The 14,410-nt window shown below is 36.3% G+C and overlaps 5 protein-coding genes and 1 non-coding gene across 7 annotated transcripts; 5 read left to right on the top strand and 1 right to left on the bottom strand.

Moving 5' to 3' along the window:
• Window positions 1-1,610, top strand: LOC147941997 (uncharacterized). Of its 2 annotated transcripts, XM_087457657.1 has the most exons (7): window positions 3-115; window positions 211-246; window positions 347-507; window positions 616-768; window positions 880-1,069; window positions 1,210-1,243; window positions 1,360-1,610. In XM_087457657.1, exons 1-7 carry the CDS (start codon window positions 94-96, stop codon window positions 1,370-1,372), a joined length of 609 nt encoding a protein of 202 aa, XP_087313783.1. In that variant the 5' UTR covers window positions 3-93; the 3' UTR covers window positions 1,373-1,610. The 2 variants fall into 2 exon arrangements, with proteins under 2 accessions (XP_087313784.1, XP_087313783.1); XM_087457658.1 differs by lacking the exon at window positions 211-246 and having other exon boundaries at window positions 1-134; window positions 351-507.
• Window positions 1,611-5,524: 3,914 nt separating this feature from the next.
• LOC104703941 (uncharacterized) lies at window positions 5,525-6,788 on the top strand. The gene is made up of 5 exons (XM_087456620.1): window positions 5,525-5,634; window positions 5,718-5,884; window positions 5,968-6,120; window positions 6,210-6,399; window positions 6,589-6,788. Exons 1-5 carry the CDS (start codon window positions 5,616-5,618, stop codon window positions 6,630-6,632), a joined length of 573 nt encoding a protein of 190 aa, XP_087312746.1. The 5' UTR covers window positions 5,525-5,615; the 3' UTR covers window positions 6,633-6,788.
• A 1,433-nt stretch (window positions 6,789-8,221) lies between these two features.
• On the top strand, window positions 8,222-9,503 carry LOC104752990 (uncharacterized). The gene is made up of 5 exons (XR_015562715.1): window positions 8,222-8,315; window positions 8,414-8,571; window positions 8,648-8,803; window positions 8,891-9,080; window positions 9,210-9,503. It is a non-coding gene; the product is annotated as an uncharacterized LOC104752990 (transcript).
• Window positions 9,504-10,245: 742 nt separating this feature from the next.
• LOC109126510 (uncharacterized) lies at window positions 10,246-11,568 on the top strand. The gene is made up of 6 exons (XM_087460104.1): window positions 10,246-10,322; window positions 10,418-10,575; window positions 10,661-10,816; window positions 10,920-11,109; window positions 11,223-11,277; window positions 11,354-11,568. The coding sequence occupies exons 1-6, from the start codon at window positions 10,304-10,306 to the stop codon at window positions 11,361-11,363; spliced, it is 588 nt and encodes a 195-aa protein (XP_087316230.1). The 5' UTR covers window positions 10,246-10,303; the 3' UTR covers window positions 11,364-11,568.
• Window positions 11,569-11,935: 367 nt separating this feature from the next.
• Window positions 11,936-13,267, top strand: LOC147941996 (uncharacterized). The gene is made up of 4 exons (XM_087460102.1): window positions 11,936-12,089; window positions 12,189-12,346; window positions 12,444-12,596; window positions 12,699-13,267. Exons 1-4 carry the CDS (start codon window positions 12,068-12,070, stop codon window positions 12,984-12,986), a joined length of 621 nt encoding a protein of 206 aa, XP_087316228.1. The 5' UTR covers window positions 11,936-12,067; the 3' UTR covers window positions 12,987-13,267.
• A 301-nt stretch (window positions 13,268-13,568) lies between these two features.
• LOC104763537 (uncharacterized) lies at window positions 13,569-14,410 on the bottom strand. The gene is made up of 3 exons (XM_087460103.1): window positions 14,169-14,410; window positions 13,998-14,065; window positions 13,569-13,903 (listed from the first exon to the last, which is right to left on the bottom strand). Exons 1-3 carry the CDS (start codon window positions 14,256-14,258, stop codon window positions 13,726-13,728), a joined length of 336 nt encoding a protein of 111 aa, XP_087316229.1. The 5' UTR covers window positions 14,259-14,410; the 3' UTR covers window positions 13,569-13,725.

Here is a 14,410-nt window from a genome sequence, read left to right as displayed (position 1 = left end):
TCGAGGGTTCAGAAGAAAGAGGGGAGAATTTGGAAATTAGGGTTCTTCAACACAGGGCAAAAAAAAAAAAAAAACGCTGATACGTGAGGAGCGATGGGGGAGGTTAACGTAGATGGTAAGAATCCAACTTTTTTGTTTGGTTAAGGTTTAGCGTTTTGTGTTTATTATATTAGCCCCCTGACTCTGATAAAGCTTTGTTTTGTCTCTCAGGTAGGTCTCGAGCGATGGGGGAGGTTGACATAGACGGTAAGAATCCAACTTTTTTGTTTGGTTAGGCTCTAGCGTTTTGTGTTTGTGTTTGTGTTTTATATTAGCCCCCTGACTCTGATAAAGCTCTGTCTCTCAGGTAGGTCTGGATTGCTGGGACCTGTGTCTCTGAGTTATGAGTTTGGTTCTTTTCCTAAGAATCTGATTCCTCCCCATATTCGATGGGACGAGAAGAAAGAGCCCAAGTACACGACACGGCAAGAGTTTTTTTTGATGAAAAGACAAGTCAGGAAGAGCAAGGTTCTGGTTCTTCTTCTTGTCCTTTTTTTTTTTTTTTTTTTTTCTATTCATCACTTCCATTTTTTTGAGATTTGTTGATTAGTCGATTCTATGTGTTGTTGTAATTAGGGGTTCGATATCGATTTCACTCAGTTCCGCTCTGTTTTCAATTACCGGCCTGTTAATTTAGACAGTAAAGAGTTTGCTATGGCCCCAGAGACCACTAGAGGGTTACTCAAGAGGCTGTCTCAAAAATCCCTTGACAAGTACAACAATGAATGGGTCTGCTTTTTTAACTTCTCTTTGTCTGTCTTTGCCCTTGTTTATAGATACATACTAGTTAGTTTGATCTCTCTGTTGACCAAAATGTTGGTTTTGTTGTTTTGAACACAGTTTACGGAATATGAATTTCTCAATATTGTCAAAGCCAATTATTACATGTGTTCTGGGTTAATGTTTTTCATCACCTTTGAGGTTAGAGATCCTTACGACAACCTGCCCAAGCTCTTCCAAACTAGTGTCTACTACTATTATGAGGATGACGATCAGTACATATTAACCAGACCTAAACCCAAACAAAATGGTACAATCTCTCTTCTTTTCTCAATGGGCTTATATGTATTCATTTCTATAGATCATTAATTAGGCCAATTTTTTTTGTATGATGATCCTTATATATGTTTCATTTGACTCTTTTGTAAAAATTTGATTGTTTTTTGTCAGTCAAATGCGTTGGAACTGCCCAGACACAAAAAAGGTACCTACACCAGTCGTTTACTTTGACGCATCTCTTATTCATGTTTGAATTGTAGATTTGGTTCTTTACTCTCGATTCTCTTTTAACCTGTTCTCTTCTGTTCATGATTGTTGTAGATTGGTGGCATAGGAAGCTTATGCAGTATTCAATGGTTGGGTGGTGGTGAGGACAAGTAGTGTTTGGAATGTTAGATATTATGGCAGAATTGTTCTTAATAAGTAATATAATATGATAGAGTTATGACTCGTGTAATGGGATTGCTTTTGAACTTTTCTAATCAGATTCGTGTAATAGGCATGACCTCTCTTTTGTAGACACTGTTTTGTTTATCAGATTTCACTTTAAGGGACCAAAAGAAAAAAGAAAACCCCCGATTCATAACTTTGTAGGATCGGGCTATAGTCTATAGAGCTAAGGGACCAAGAGTTAGCTTAAGCAATATGGTTAAGTATTTCACCTATACTATAGAGTACATGTGGCGACATAAGATTTACCGTAATTGCCTACACAAGGCCCTATATATGTGTTTTAGCCGAAGTCTGATAATATTTTAACCCAAACAACAAATATATTTACACTTTTAGCACAAACATTACGGAATTGAGGGTTTAACGCCAAAATTGTGAAAATGAGTTTTGGTGCTAATACGGTAAACGGAGTTCGCCCTAATTTTCTCTCCCAGACGCTATTATCGAGGCGCCGCTACTATATCTTCTCCCCGACGCCGGTAGGGCTCCAGCTCGCCGGCGTCGGATTCTCTCTTTCTCTACACTCGTTTGCTGCTTCTTTCGCTCTCTCTTTGGTTCTCTTTTTTCTTGTCTTTTTGTTTTCCCCGGAGTCTCCTCGAGGTTTTGGAACCCAACTCCGACCATGCTTCAGCTTCGTTCTCCCCTTCCCCTGCCTCAGCATCCGGTGAATCATCTCGATGGGCTTGCTCCTCTGTGGTCCCAGCCACGAGATGCTTTCGCTGAGACCCTTGACCTCCCCAATTGCCCTGGTTTCCATCGATCTTACCGCCTCTTAACACTGTCAACTGCGACAACTCTCCGATCCTTGGATTCGTTTCCCCTCACCAAGTGCTTTGCTTGGCTGCAGCTGGACGGGAGCTCTGTTTTGACACTGGAGACATTGAAGACTTTGAAGTTGAAACCTACATCATCGGCGCTCACTCACACACCATTGATTCCGATCTGGTCCAGGTTTGAATTTCACTCTTTACCCAAATCCCTGATAGATAGGATATCTTGGTCAAATGCATTGCCCCTGAACTGGAAGATGTATAGATCCGCTAAAGCTGGTTTAAACCCAACCCCTTTAGACCTTTGTGTCCCCGGTTTGTTTGGGTGTACTCGACAAGATGTCTCTGAGTGTAGAGCCTGCCTCCTCAGAACCGGTTGTGTTAAAGTTATTTCAAGCTCAAAATCATTAGAATCGAGTTTCTCTGCTTGGTCAAGTCGAGTTTTACTCGGTAGCAGAGTCTTGGTCTCCTTTGATTTGCTTAATATCTACTTATGTCGAGGCCAGTTGATAAATTTGGTATGGAGGATTGCATCGCAGAACCACATTAACAACTCTGACCCGTCTCTCTGGCGTTTTCTACTGCCTGCATCCGTTGTTTCAAATTGCTGCATATCACCAAAATTTCGACTCTTTCAGCCCCAACGAATAACCAGGTTGAAACTCGGCATAATGATCCCACCCCTTTGGAGCGGTGAATACCGATGTTTAGCCAGATTTTCTTCATCTGTTCCTTGTTCTAAGCCCTATAACCTGCTAATCATCTACTTATTGAAGTCATCTACTTTAGGCTTAAAGACTAGTGGCATTATGACCACCACTCCAAGAAGTAGTGGTTACCACAACCTCTTCAAGCTTCTCCCTTTCAACCTTAAAGCCGCAACCACCCTTGTAGTGACCGGTAATCAGAGCACTCTCAACCCCGCTCACACCTTTGGCAAAGCACTACCTTGTGTAGACCTTCTCACTTTGATGAGATCCTCAGCTTTGAACTTTTCGTCGCCATCTAGTCTCCGAATCAAGACAATGGCCATCTTCCCTTCTATTGACCTGCTCATGGAAGCTGCATCGATATGTCTTGACCTCATAGGTTCCAGATTGCTACCCAGCTTTCGGTCCATAGCTCTCAAGCACTTTATATCGCTTGCTACTATTTATCCTTGTACTCTTGTTGCTTTTGAATTTGGGGTATGTCCTCCCTTGTTGTTGCTTAACCTTTGCTACTGGTTATGTATGTTTCTTTCTATTTAATGGAATGGAAGCATATTGTTTGTCAAAAAAAAAAAGAGTTTTGGTGCTAAAGTTTCATAAACGCATATCCTCCACACTAAACTTGCAAAACCAAGATTTGGCGTAGAAAACTGTACAATAGCATATTAGCTCTAAAGTTGCGGAACCAAGATATGGCCTCATGTTGTAGAGTTTGGTGGATGAGTGTATATCTATCATGTTTTGGATAGTCTTCTTTGTCAAGAATCCCCTTAGCCCCACAATAAGGAGATGAAAAAAAAGTGTTCAAATGGATTATTGACAAAAAAAAAATTGACATATATAATTGCAAAATTACTACTCCCTCGTTTTAAAATATATGATGTTTTGTAGAAGTTTTTTGTTTCATAATATAGGATGTTTTCAAATTTCAATGCAACTTTTAGATTAGTTTAGTATTTTATATTATGCAGTATTGTTTCTGATTGGTTGAACTTGTTAAAAGTAAAGACTTCTTAATTTATGTGCTTTGCTTAAAACATTCTATATTTTGAAACGGATGAAGTATTTCTTTTTTAGGTTTTTATATCTACAGTATATCTTCTTAAGGGAGAGAATAAATGTATCTGAACTATGAGTCAAAAGACAAAGAGCAAGAAAATTATGGGAGCTTAAAATGTAATTATGGGAAATAGTTATATTTAAAGGACTCTAGGGAAGAAGATATGGATCAGATTTTTTAAATCTCTTCTTCAACGCCACTTCTGTATTTTGATACGTGAGAGAAGCGATGCGTGAACAATTTGAAGGTACGAGGAATCCAACTTGGTTTCTCCAAAAATTAAACTTTCAGATTTTTGAATTTTCTGTATAGGTTTGATCAAACTACTAGCTTGTGATTCTGATATTGGTACAAAGGCTGGACTCGGTGGCTCGAAGATGCATATTTACTATTTACACCTGATGACCCTGACTGGTTGAAACCTTACTATATCACCCGAACCGAGGAAGAGGAGCCTCGGCTCACACCCGAGCAAGAAACTGATCTGATGAACGAACAAATCGAAGCTAGTCAGGTTTTTTTACTTTTCTTTTTTGGTCATAACTTAAGGTTTTGGTTTTATGTTATTAATACAGCTTTTAAAATTGTCAAAAACTTGAGAGTTGATTCTTTGTTAATCTTTAGGGGTTTAATATCGATTTTACGAAGTTCCGCTGCCTTTTCAACTACCATCCTGTTGATTTTGATGATGATGAATTCGTTGAGGAGCCAGAAACCAATTTGGATTTACTCAAGAGGCTGGCTCAGGAGTCCATTGATAACTACAATCAAGAAAATGTGAGAACTGAACACTTCTGATTTTATGTTTTGTGATCTCTATTCTTACAGTCAAAAGGTTTTTCTTTATCTTTGTTTTAAAACAGAAGACAGAATACGAATTTATTAAGGTTCTCTATGCAAATTTTCACATGTCTGCTGGAGTAATGTTTCTCATGACATTCCAAGTGAAAGATCCTGCTGATAATCTGACGAAACAGTTCCAAGCTAGGATACGCTACTCTTTCGTTGATGAGAGCAGCTTTGTCTTCTGCCGGCCGAAACTTGATCAAGAAGGTACTCTTTCTGGAATGGATCATATCATAGGGTCATAGCAAAATCATTTGAAGTCATTCTGTCTGGAGTATAGAAACCTCTCCTTCTTCATATTTTTTGATGGAAGCGAAGACATTTGAAAAATAGCAATAAAAAGAATTTCGTGTTCCATTAGCTATGCATAATAAGTTTCAAATTCTCTTATGAGACTAGCTAACATATTTCAGATAATATTAATTTTTCTGTTGTGTCATATTTTGGAGTATCGTCAATTTAATGCAATTTTTACTAGCATTGTTACATATTTTGAATTAAGATTTTTCCATAAGAGCTTTCGAATGGGTTGTTAGTTTGACGAACCTAAAAAGTATGAGATCAAAAACGAAGTATAAAGTAATAAAAAGGACTTGCATTATAAAAACAAAATATAAATAAATAAAAAGGGACTTGAGTAAAGAAGAGGAACGCAACTAGAATCTCTTTCAACAAGACCGAACAGCAAAACAAAGTTAGGGTTTTGCCATCTCTTCTTCAACGCGAGAAGAGGGAAGCATGGGTGAATCATTCGAAGGTTTTGGTTTCTCTAAACTCCTAAGGGTTTGTATATATATACTCTCGACCAATCGAATTAAACTCCCTTTGTTTTTGAATTAGTTATCCCAGGGTGGACATCGTGGGTTGAAGATGCATATTTGCTATGTACACCTGAAGATCCTGAGTGCTTGAAGCATCACTACATTACACGAACCGAGAAAGACGAGCCTCAATACACAGTAGATGAAGAAATTGCCATGATGAACGAACAAATCGAGAAGAGCGAGGTTTTTGATATTATATGGTTCTTTTTTGTTTTATATTACAATATACTTTCAAAATTGTCATATTGAATTAATGTCTAAACTAGGGGTTCGATATTGATTTCTCGTTGTTCCGGTGTCTGTTCAACTACCATCTTGTTGATCCTGATGATACTGACTTCGTTGAGGAGCCAGAAACCACTAAGGATCTAATGAAGAGGCTTTCTCAAGAATCCCTTAAGCGCTACAATGAGGAGGAGGTCATATATCTAATATATGCTCTTCATATATGTTATAGATGTTGTACATCTAATATATATCTATGAATGGTTCCATTGTTTTGAAACAGGGCACGGGGTTCGAATTTGTCAAGTTTGGCAAAGCCAATTTTCACTACAGTTCTGGGTTCATGTTTCTCATAACGTTTCAAGTGTTGGATCCGTCTGATGACCAGGAAAAACTCTTCCAAGCTAGGGTTCGTTACTCTTCTCGTTTCCCAGCTCAATACGTCTTTTGTAGGCCTAAACCCGATCCAGAAGGTACTCTTCTTTTCTTTTCCAACTCTTAAAACTTATGGGGATCAATAGCAAAAGCATAAGTGATTCATTGTGGAGTACTGTGTTTGCCTCTTTCTCTTTGTTTAAAGATGTGAAATTGTATATTTTTCTTTTGAAATATTTGGTTACTATCTCTGTCATTTATTTTGTGATTTTGGATTATTTTGGCAGTGGACTCTGATGAAATTTCCGAGGAAGATGTCAAAGGCGTATGATATATATCGATTTATAAATAAGAGCTTTTACTTCGGTTCGATGGATCATTTACTTTACGGTGATGTTGGAAACTTGGATTGATATATACTGTCAAACTGTGTAGATATGGCTTTAAACATTTGATGATGATAGAAGTAAAGGATGGCTTCAAAACATTACTCAAAGAATTTGATTTGGATACAAATAAGTGGAAGTGTTAAATCTAGAGAAAAAGAACTTTAATGGCTTTAAACATTTCCTATTTATCTTGTGGGTTACTGAAATTAATTAGGCATCTGAATATTCTTAAAGGTATTGAGAATATTGCCTATTTATAACATTCAATAAATGGAAAATAACAGAAAAAACCCCAAGGTGTCAAAAAACAAAAAATGAAGAACCCCAAACCAAAAAATAGTTAATGGTGGACCTATACGAGGTTTGCCTATGGACGTAGTAGTGTCCCCAAAGAGATTCGGATTTCTCCGAGGAGACTGTTTGAAAGGATATTTGCCAATGGACGTGGTAATGTCTCATTTACATTTTCTGAAATTTTCTATATCAACATAAAAGTTGAAATGACAAAAAAAAAAATACAACAGTTAATAAGATCTCGACAGGATATTTGTATACCCGACTATCTTCCAATAATTCTTACTGAAAGATAGTTAGTTAAAAGCTGTAAATTGTATTAAGTGTTTGTATAATCTGCCAATCATCGGCACATGGTGCACTAGCTCTCCGGCTTAGTAGGCCTCCTATATCTCCTAATTTCACATGGAACAATATCATAATCCAATCCAATACAATGTTAAAACAAGGGCAATTAAATGTTTTGTAGTATTCTGCTCAAGACCGGTCATGATTTTATTAGATTAAACCCAAATTTTAACTATAATTCTTATTGTTTGACACGTTTTTACAAAGATTTTACAAAGATGATTACGCTGTAACTTGAGCTAGGTTCGCCTACCGTAGACATCACCATTAGGAAAAGAAAAGAATTTAGCCGTAGACATTTTCGAAAAAAAGTATTTCTCAACATAAAATGATTTGAGAAACAGATTAATAAGAGGGTGGCTGAATAAATTATTAGAACATTAATTTGTTATTTTCACAAGTCCAACCAAAACGCTTTCTCCAAGAAAAAAAAACAAAAAAAAACAAAAAATGAAGAACCCCAAACCAAAAAATAGTTAATGGTGGACCTATACGAGGTTTGCCAATGGAAAGTAGTAGTCCCCAAAGAGATTCGGATGTCTCCGAGGAGAATGTTGGACCGGCCAACCTTAAAAAAGACATATGCTTTCTGTCATGTTCCACTTTTTTTTTCTTTTTCTAATGTAATAATTTTTTTTCACTTTGATTAATGCGATGGTTGTTTACTTATCCGTATGTTAACAGTTATAAAAACTCTACGTTAACTTAAAAAATGTAAGGTTATCACACGACCAGACAATAATAGAAATTGTAATCAGAGATATTTAGAACAGAGTTTTTTGATTGGGTAGTAGTTGAACGAAACTAAAAGTATAGAGCCAAAAGACAAAGATAAAATAAAATAAAAAGGGAAATAAATGAGATTATTATTATAAGAGAGTTTCAAACAAAGGGAACGAAACTCTAAAATCACTTTCCCCAAAAAAGAAAAAAAGAGTTAGGGTTCTTCTTTCTACTCAACGCGATGGGCGAATTTGGAGAAGGTACGATTAGAATTTCGTTTTATGTAATGTTAAAAACTTTATAATTTTTTACTCTTTCCCCTATCGACTCCAATTACAATTTTACAACCTCGTCGTAGGCTGGGTCAAGTTGCTCGAACCAGCGTTTTTGCTGTGGAAACCTACGGACTCTGACTATGAGAGACCTTCATACATGACTTGGACCGAGAAAGATAAGCCTGAGCTCACACCGGAGCAAGAACTTGCATTAATGACCAAAGAAGTCAACGACAGCGATGTATGGTTGCCCTTTTTATATTTCAGCTTTACAATTCTGTGAAATCGAGGGTTTGATTTGGTTTTTCCTAATGCAGGGGTTTGATATAGATTTTGGATCTTTCCGCTGCGTTTTCAACTACCATCCTGCGGTTCTCCATTCATATGGATTCAGTGACGATGAGACAGAAACCCTAGAGGATTTACTCAAGAGGCTTGCTCATGGATCCCTTGATGACCACAATGGCAAATGTGTGAGAGCACTACTAGTCTTTTTGCCTTTTACGCTTTCAAATTCAATTGGCTTAGCTTATTTATGAATGTTGTTTTGTTCAAAACAGGGCACAAATTTTGAGTTTGTCAAAATTGTTAAAGCCAATTATCACTTTGCTGCTGCGATTATGTATCTCATCACTTTTCAAGTTAAGGATCCTTATGATGACAGTATTAAACTCTTCCAAACGAGGGTACTTCATGCTGACGGTATCAGGACTGAGTATGTCTTTTGCAGGCCCCAACCCAATCAACCACGTATGATAAGAAGCTATTCTTTTCCATTGAATTCATTATCCATGATAATCTTCCTCTATCACCATATGATTATAGCTACCATTTATTTATGTTTCTTGAGATTTTATATTATTTGGTTTGTTTCTATAGTTGAATGCATTGGGATCAAGAAAGATGTGGAGAAAGTTGTAGAGAGATCTTGAGCAAGTTGTCAAGAGAGATGTTCAGAAAGATGTCAAGAAATAAATGTAAGTGTGGAAACATCTATACCTACATGGGGTCTCTAAGAATCGTAGACAATGGGAAATGTTTCTGTGTATTGCTTGGAATGACTTACAAGTCTTCTATAGACTACATAGGAGATCTTAGAAAATCTAATTACAATCAATTTACAATTACAAACATATCAACTATTCTTTGACCGAATCACATCTTGTTAAGTAATCTCCGAAGCAATAACTCAGTGCGTAAATGACGGAACTGATTTCGTTAATACCCTCCAACAAGCTGGAGCATGCAGATCTTGATTTGAGAACAACAAAAGTATTGATTTGAGAAACAGATTAAAGATGGTTGAATGAATTATTATTAATTATTTATTATGCTCGACAAATCCAGCCAAAATACTTTTTCCAAAAAGAAAGAAAGAATAAAGAACCCCATCAAAAAAAGTAGTTAATGGTGGACCTATACGAGGTTTTGCGCCAGTGGGAAGTAGTCCCCAAAGAGATTCGGATTTCTCCGAGAAGAATGTTTGGGCCAGCTAACCTTAAAAAAGACGTATGCTTTCTGTCATGTTCCACTTATTTTTGTTTTTTCATTTAATAATTTTATTAATATATTTTTGATACTACTAGTAGTCTAGTAGTATATGATAATGATACTATTAAGTAATAGTAAGTAGTTTCACTCCATATTAATCAGATGGTTGTTTACTTAATTATCCGCAATGTTTACAGTTATAAAACTCTATGTTAACGTAAAATGTAAGGTTATCAGACGACCGGACACTAAAGATATTTAATCAGAGATTTTATGTTCTTGGTAACAACATAATCAGAGATACTCAGAACAGAGCTTTGGATTGGGTATTAGTTGAACGAAACTAAACGTATAGAGCCAAAAGACAAAGATAAAAAATAATAGGGACTTGAGTTAAATAAATGAGATATTATTTATAAGAGAGTTTAGTACAAGGGGGAACGAAAAAAAAAGAGTTAGGGTTCTTCTTTCTACTCAACGCGATGGGTGAATTTGGAGGAGGTACGGTTCCAATTTCGTTTTATGTAAAGTTTAAATCTATATAGTTTTTACTCTTGCCCCTATCGATTCCAATTACAATTACAATGTCGTCGCAGGCTGGGTTAAGTTGCTCGAACCAGCGTATTTGCTGTGGAAACCTACGGACTCTGACTACGAGAGACCTCCATACATGACTCGGACCGAGAAAGATAAGCCTGAGCTCACACCAGATCAAGAACTTGCATTAATGACCAAAGAAGTCAATGACAGCGATGTATGGTTTTGTTTTTTTTGGTTTCTTTTTATATATCATCATCAACTTGTACTAGAATTGTGTGAAATTTGATTTGGTTCTGTAGGGGTTTGATATCGATTTCAGACCTTTCAGCTGCGTTTTCAACTACCATCCAGCGATTCTCCATTCATGTGAATTCTCTGACGATGAGACAGAAACCTGTGAGGATTTACTCAAGAGACTTGCTCAGGGATCCCTTGATGACCACAATGGCAAATGTGTGAGTGAGAGAGATCTCACTTGTCTACTCTTTTGCCTTATGCTTTCAAATTCAGTTGGCTTATTTATGAATGTTGTTTTTGTTTTTAATTTTATCAAAACAGGGCACAGATTTTGAGTTTGTCAAAATTGTTAAAGCCAATTATCACTTTGCTGCTGCGATCATGTATCTCATAACATTTCAAGTTAAGGATCCTTATGATGACAAGATTAAACTCTTCCAAACAAGGGTACTTCACGCTGACAATATCAGGACTGAGTATGTCTTCTGCAGGCCCCAACCCAATCAAGGAGGTATATATATATATATATGTATTAAGCTTGCCTCTTTCACCATGTTAGTAGGATTTGGCATGTTTAATTCTTTATTTCTTGATATTTATAGTATTTTGGATTTGTTTTGATAGTGGAATGCATTGGGATTATAAAGGATGTATATTATAAAGATGTCAAGAAACAAAGGTATAATCGAAAAGATCTTAACTTCTTTGATGTCTTGTATGGATGGTTTTTTAAAGTGATTGTCTTATTTTTACAGATTGGAGTAGGAGCTTTTATATATACCACAAGGTGTGAGAAGCAAGATATGCTCCGATCCGTTGTTTTTTTTTTTTTGAAAGCTGTAAACGTAGAGGGATTTAAGTGTAGCTGGATACAAAAATAGGGATTTAAATCGAAAAAAAAATAACCGAAGTGTATTGGATTGGAACTAACTATTCTTTTTCTAGACTTTGGCTGAAAGATTTGCAATTATTTAAAGTTCCAAAACAGTAACAAAAGGTTTTATAAATTAAGAAAAAGAGAATTACAAAATTTATTTTGTCGGAATCTAAGACAAGACTTGGTATTTTGAATATATTTTATACTATTTCTTAGACATTAATTTGGTTTTGGTATTTGATTAGTGATGAGATATTTAAATTCATAGAATCTTTTATCGTATTTTTTACTCAGTGGAATTTACTAACGTTGTTAATTGTACTGAAATAAAAAAGATATCAGAACAGAGCTTTCGATTGGATTGAGTTGTAAATTCCTAAAGGAAAGAATAAAGTATGTACATGTAAATTCCCTGAGGGGTAATTAATTTGTAGATAAAAATTATGAGGCAAAAACCAAAGAGCAAGAAAGTTAAGGGACCTGAATGTAACGGGTGAATAGCTTATTATTAAGTGAGTCCGAGAGAGAGAGAGAGATCTAAAAAATCACTTTCCCAAAAAACAAATTAGGGTTCTTCAACGCTGATTGAGCGATGCTGCGTGAACAATTTGCAGGTACGAATCCAACTTGGTTTCTGTAAATTTTCGAATTTCTGAAAAAATTATGTACCGATCAATGTGATAAATGTTGTGATTTCTGATTACGTTTGCAAGGTTGGACTTGGTGGCTGGAGGATGCATATTTGCTATTTACACCTGATGACCCTGACTGGTTGAGACCTTACTATATCACACGAACCGAGGAAGAGGAGCCTCGTCTCACACCAGACCAAGAAACTGATTTGATGAACGAACAAATCGAAGCTAGCGAGGTTTTTTTTCTTTTTTTTTTTAAACCTTTTGGGTTTTATGTTATCGATACAGCTTTAATAAAATAATAAAAATGAGAGTTGATTAATGGATCTTTAGGGGTTTGATATCGATTTTACCAAGTTCCGCTGCCTTTTCAACTACCATCCTGTTGATTTCGATGATGATGAATTCGTCGAGGAGCCAGAAACCAATTTGGATTTGCTCAAGAGGCTGGCTCAGAGATCCATTGATAACTACAGTCTACAACATGTGAGAACTGAGCACTACTCTCACTATTAATTGATGCTTATGCTTTTTTTGTGTGTGTTGTGGTCTCCATTTTTACAGTCAATTAAATTGAAATCCAAACAGGAGACAGAATATGAATTTACTAAGGTTCTCTATGCCAATTTCCACATGTCTGCTGGAGTAATGTTTCTCATTACATTCCAAGTGAAGGATCCTGCTAATTACCTGACTAAAGACTTCCAAGCTAGGATTCGCTACTCTTTCGTCCATGAGAGCAACTTTGTCTTCTGCCGGCCGAAACTTGATCAAGAAGGTACTCTTTCTTTCCCACAAACTGGGCAGCTTTTCGAATGGGTCATTAGGGTTGTTCTGAAACTTTGTCGTTCCTTGAGATTTATTCTGGATTGGTAAAGATGTCGACAAAGATGTGAAGTAACAAAAGGTAATGTGTATGTGAATCATGCTTGTATAATACTACACAAATGTGAGTGTAAGGAGAGCCTCTCAATCCAATTATTAGAGATATGTTTCCGCACACCACTTTTGACTTATATCAACAAGAGAGATGAAGCTTCTTCTTTTTTCACCATGTGAGCTTTTTGTAGTTGAAAGTGGCTGTTTCTTCAAGATTTATACTATATGGTTTGTTTTTATAGTGGAATGCATTGGGATCAAGAATTGTTTTCTCTTTACAGATTGGAGTAGGAGTTTCTGTTGTGCTGTGTTATGTTCTAGTTATTTCACACATTTATTGACCAAGAATATATCATTTATCGGGCAGACGGTCTATTTCCCCATGGGAACTATCGTATCGAACCAGATAGAGCCCGTTCTTTACCATCGATCTATTTTTCCCCGAAATAAAAGTTTGAAACCAATTTCCCCCCGAGTCGAAAGTTCGAAACCTATATCTCCACAGTTTAATTCTATTTCATCAATTAACCCATATATCGGTTTACTATTTACTTAACCAATTAGAAGAAAACTAAACCCAAATTAAACTAAAATAAACCCGATTTCGACCCGTTAAACTTCGATTCACTATCCAAAAATCCCTAAAACTAAAAATCCCCAAATTTGCGAAGAACCCTAGATCAAGGGTATACGCATCACTTGTTGATCTGATGATGATCTGGGGATATCAGGTTAGCTAACATGACTCTCTCTTATTACCACTGTCATCTGGAGAAGGAATCATCATCATAGGTAGAGCGTCAGTGCAAAGAAAAGATTTCATGTACTTGGACATCTCTTTTGGTTTCTCTTCATTTATCGCATGTCCTGTCTTTTTTAGTAACACCAGTTGTGATCTGTCTTCCCCTAAATATCTTTAAACAAAAGCAACTCACATTTAATTATCTGTTATACTAATTGAGAAAAATGATATGAATCGGAAACCAAGAAAAAAAAAAAGGTTAAAACCTTTGCAATCTATGAGCTAATTCCACTGGAAAAACTTGATCTTCCACTCCCCATATTATCAACGTCGGCTGCATATTTCAATCTTCACGTATTAGAAGAATTCAAAAAATGATCATCTCCTTGAGTTTATATCTTTATGAACTCAGATAGAAAGAGAGAGAGACCTCAGACCTGTGTTATCTTTGCAAGGTTGGAGAATCTTCTTCCCTTATGCAGAGCTTCCACAAGTTCTTTCCTTTCTTGAAGATAATCTTTACACATTACCTTTGCAATTGCAAGCAACAAATCCTCAACAAACAAAACCCTTTCGCATCGATTTGATATTTACCAAATACCGTACGACAGAATCAATCAATCAGACATAGAAATATACTGTACCAATTAGTTTTGCGAACATATATGGTTTGTTTTTG

The sequence above is a fragment of the Camelina sativa genome, chromosome 7, assembly GCF_030686135.1.
Source record: "Camelina sativa cultivar CO46 ecotype springtype chromosome 7, ASM3068613v1".
Classification (NCBI taxonomy): Eukaryota; Viridiplantae; Streptophyta; class Magnoliopsida; order Brassicales; family Brassicaceae; genus Camelina; species Camelina sativa.
Note: the sequence above shows the minus strand (reverse complement) of the source record. Positions and strands in the feature narration are given on the sequence as shown.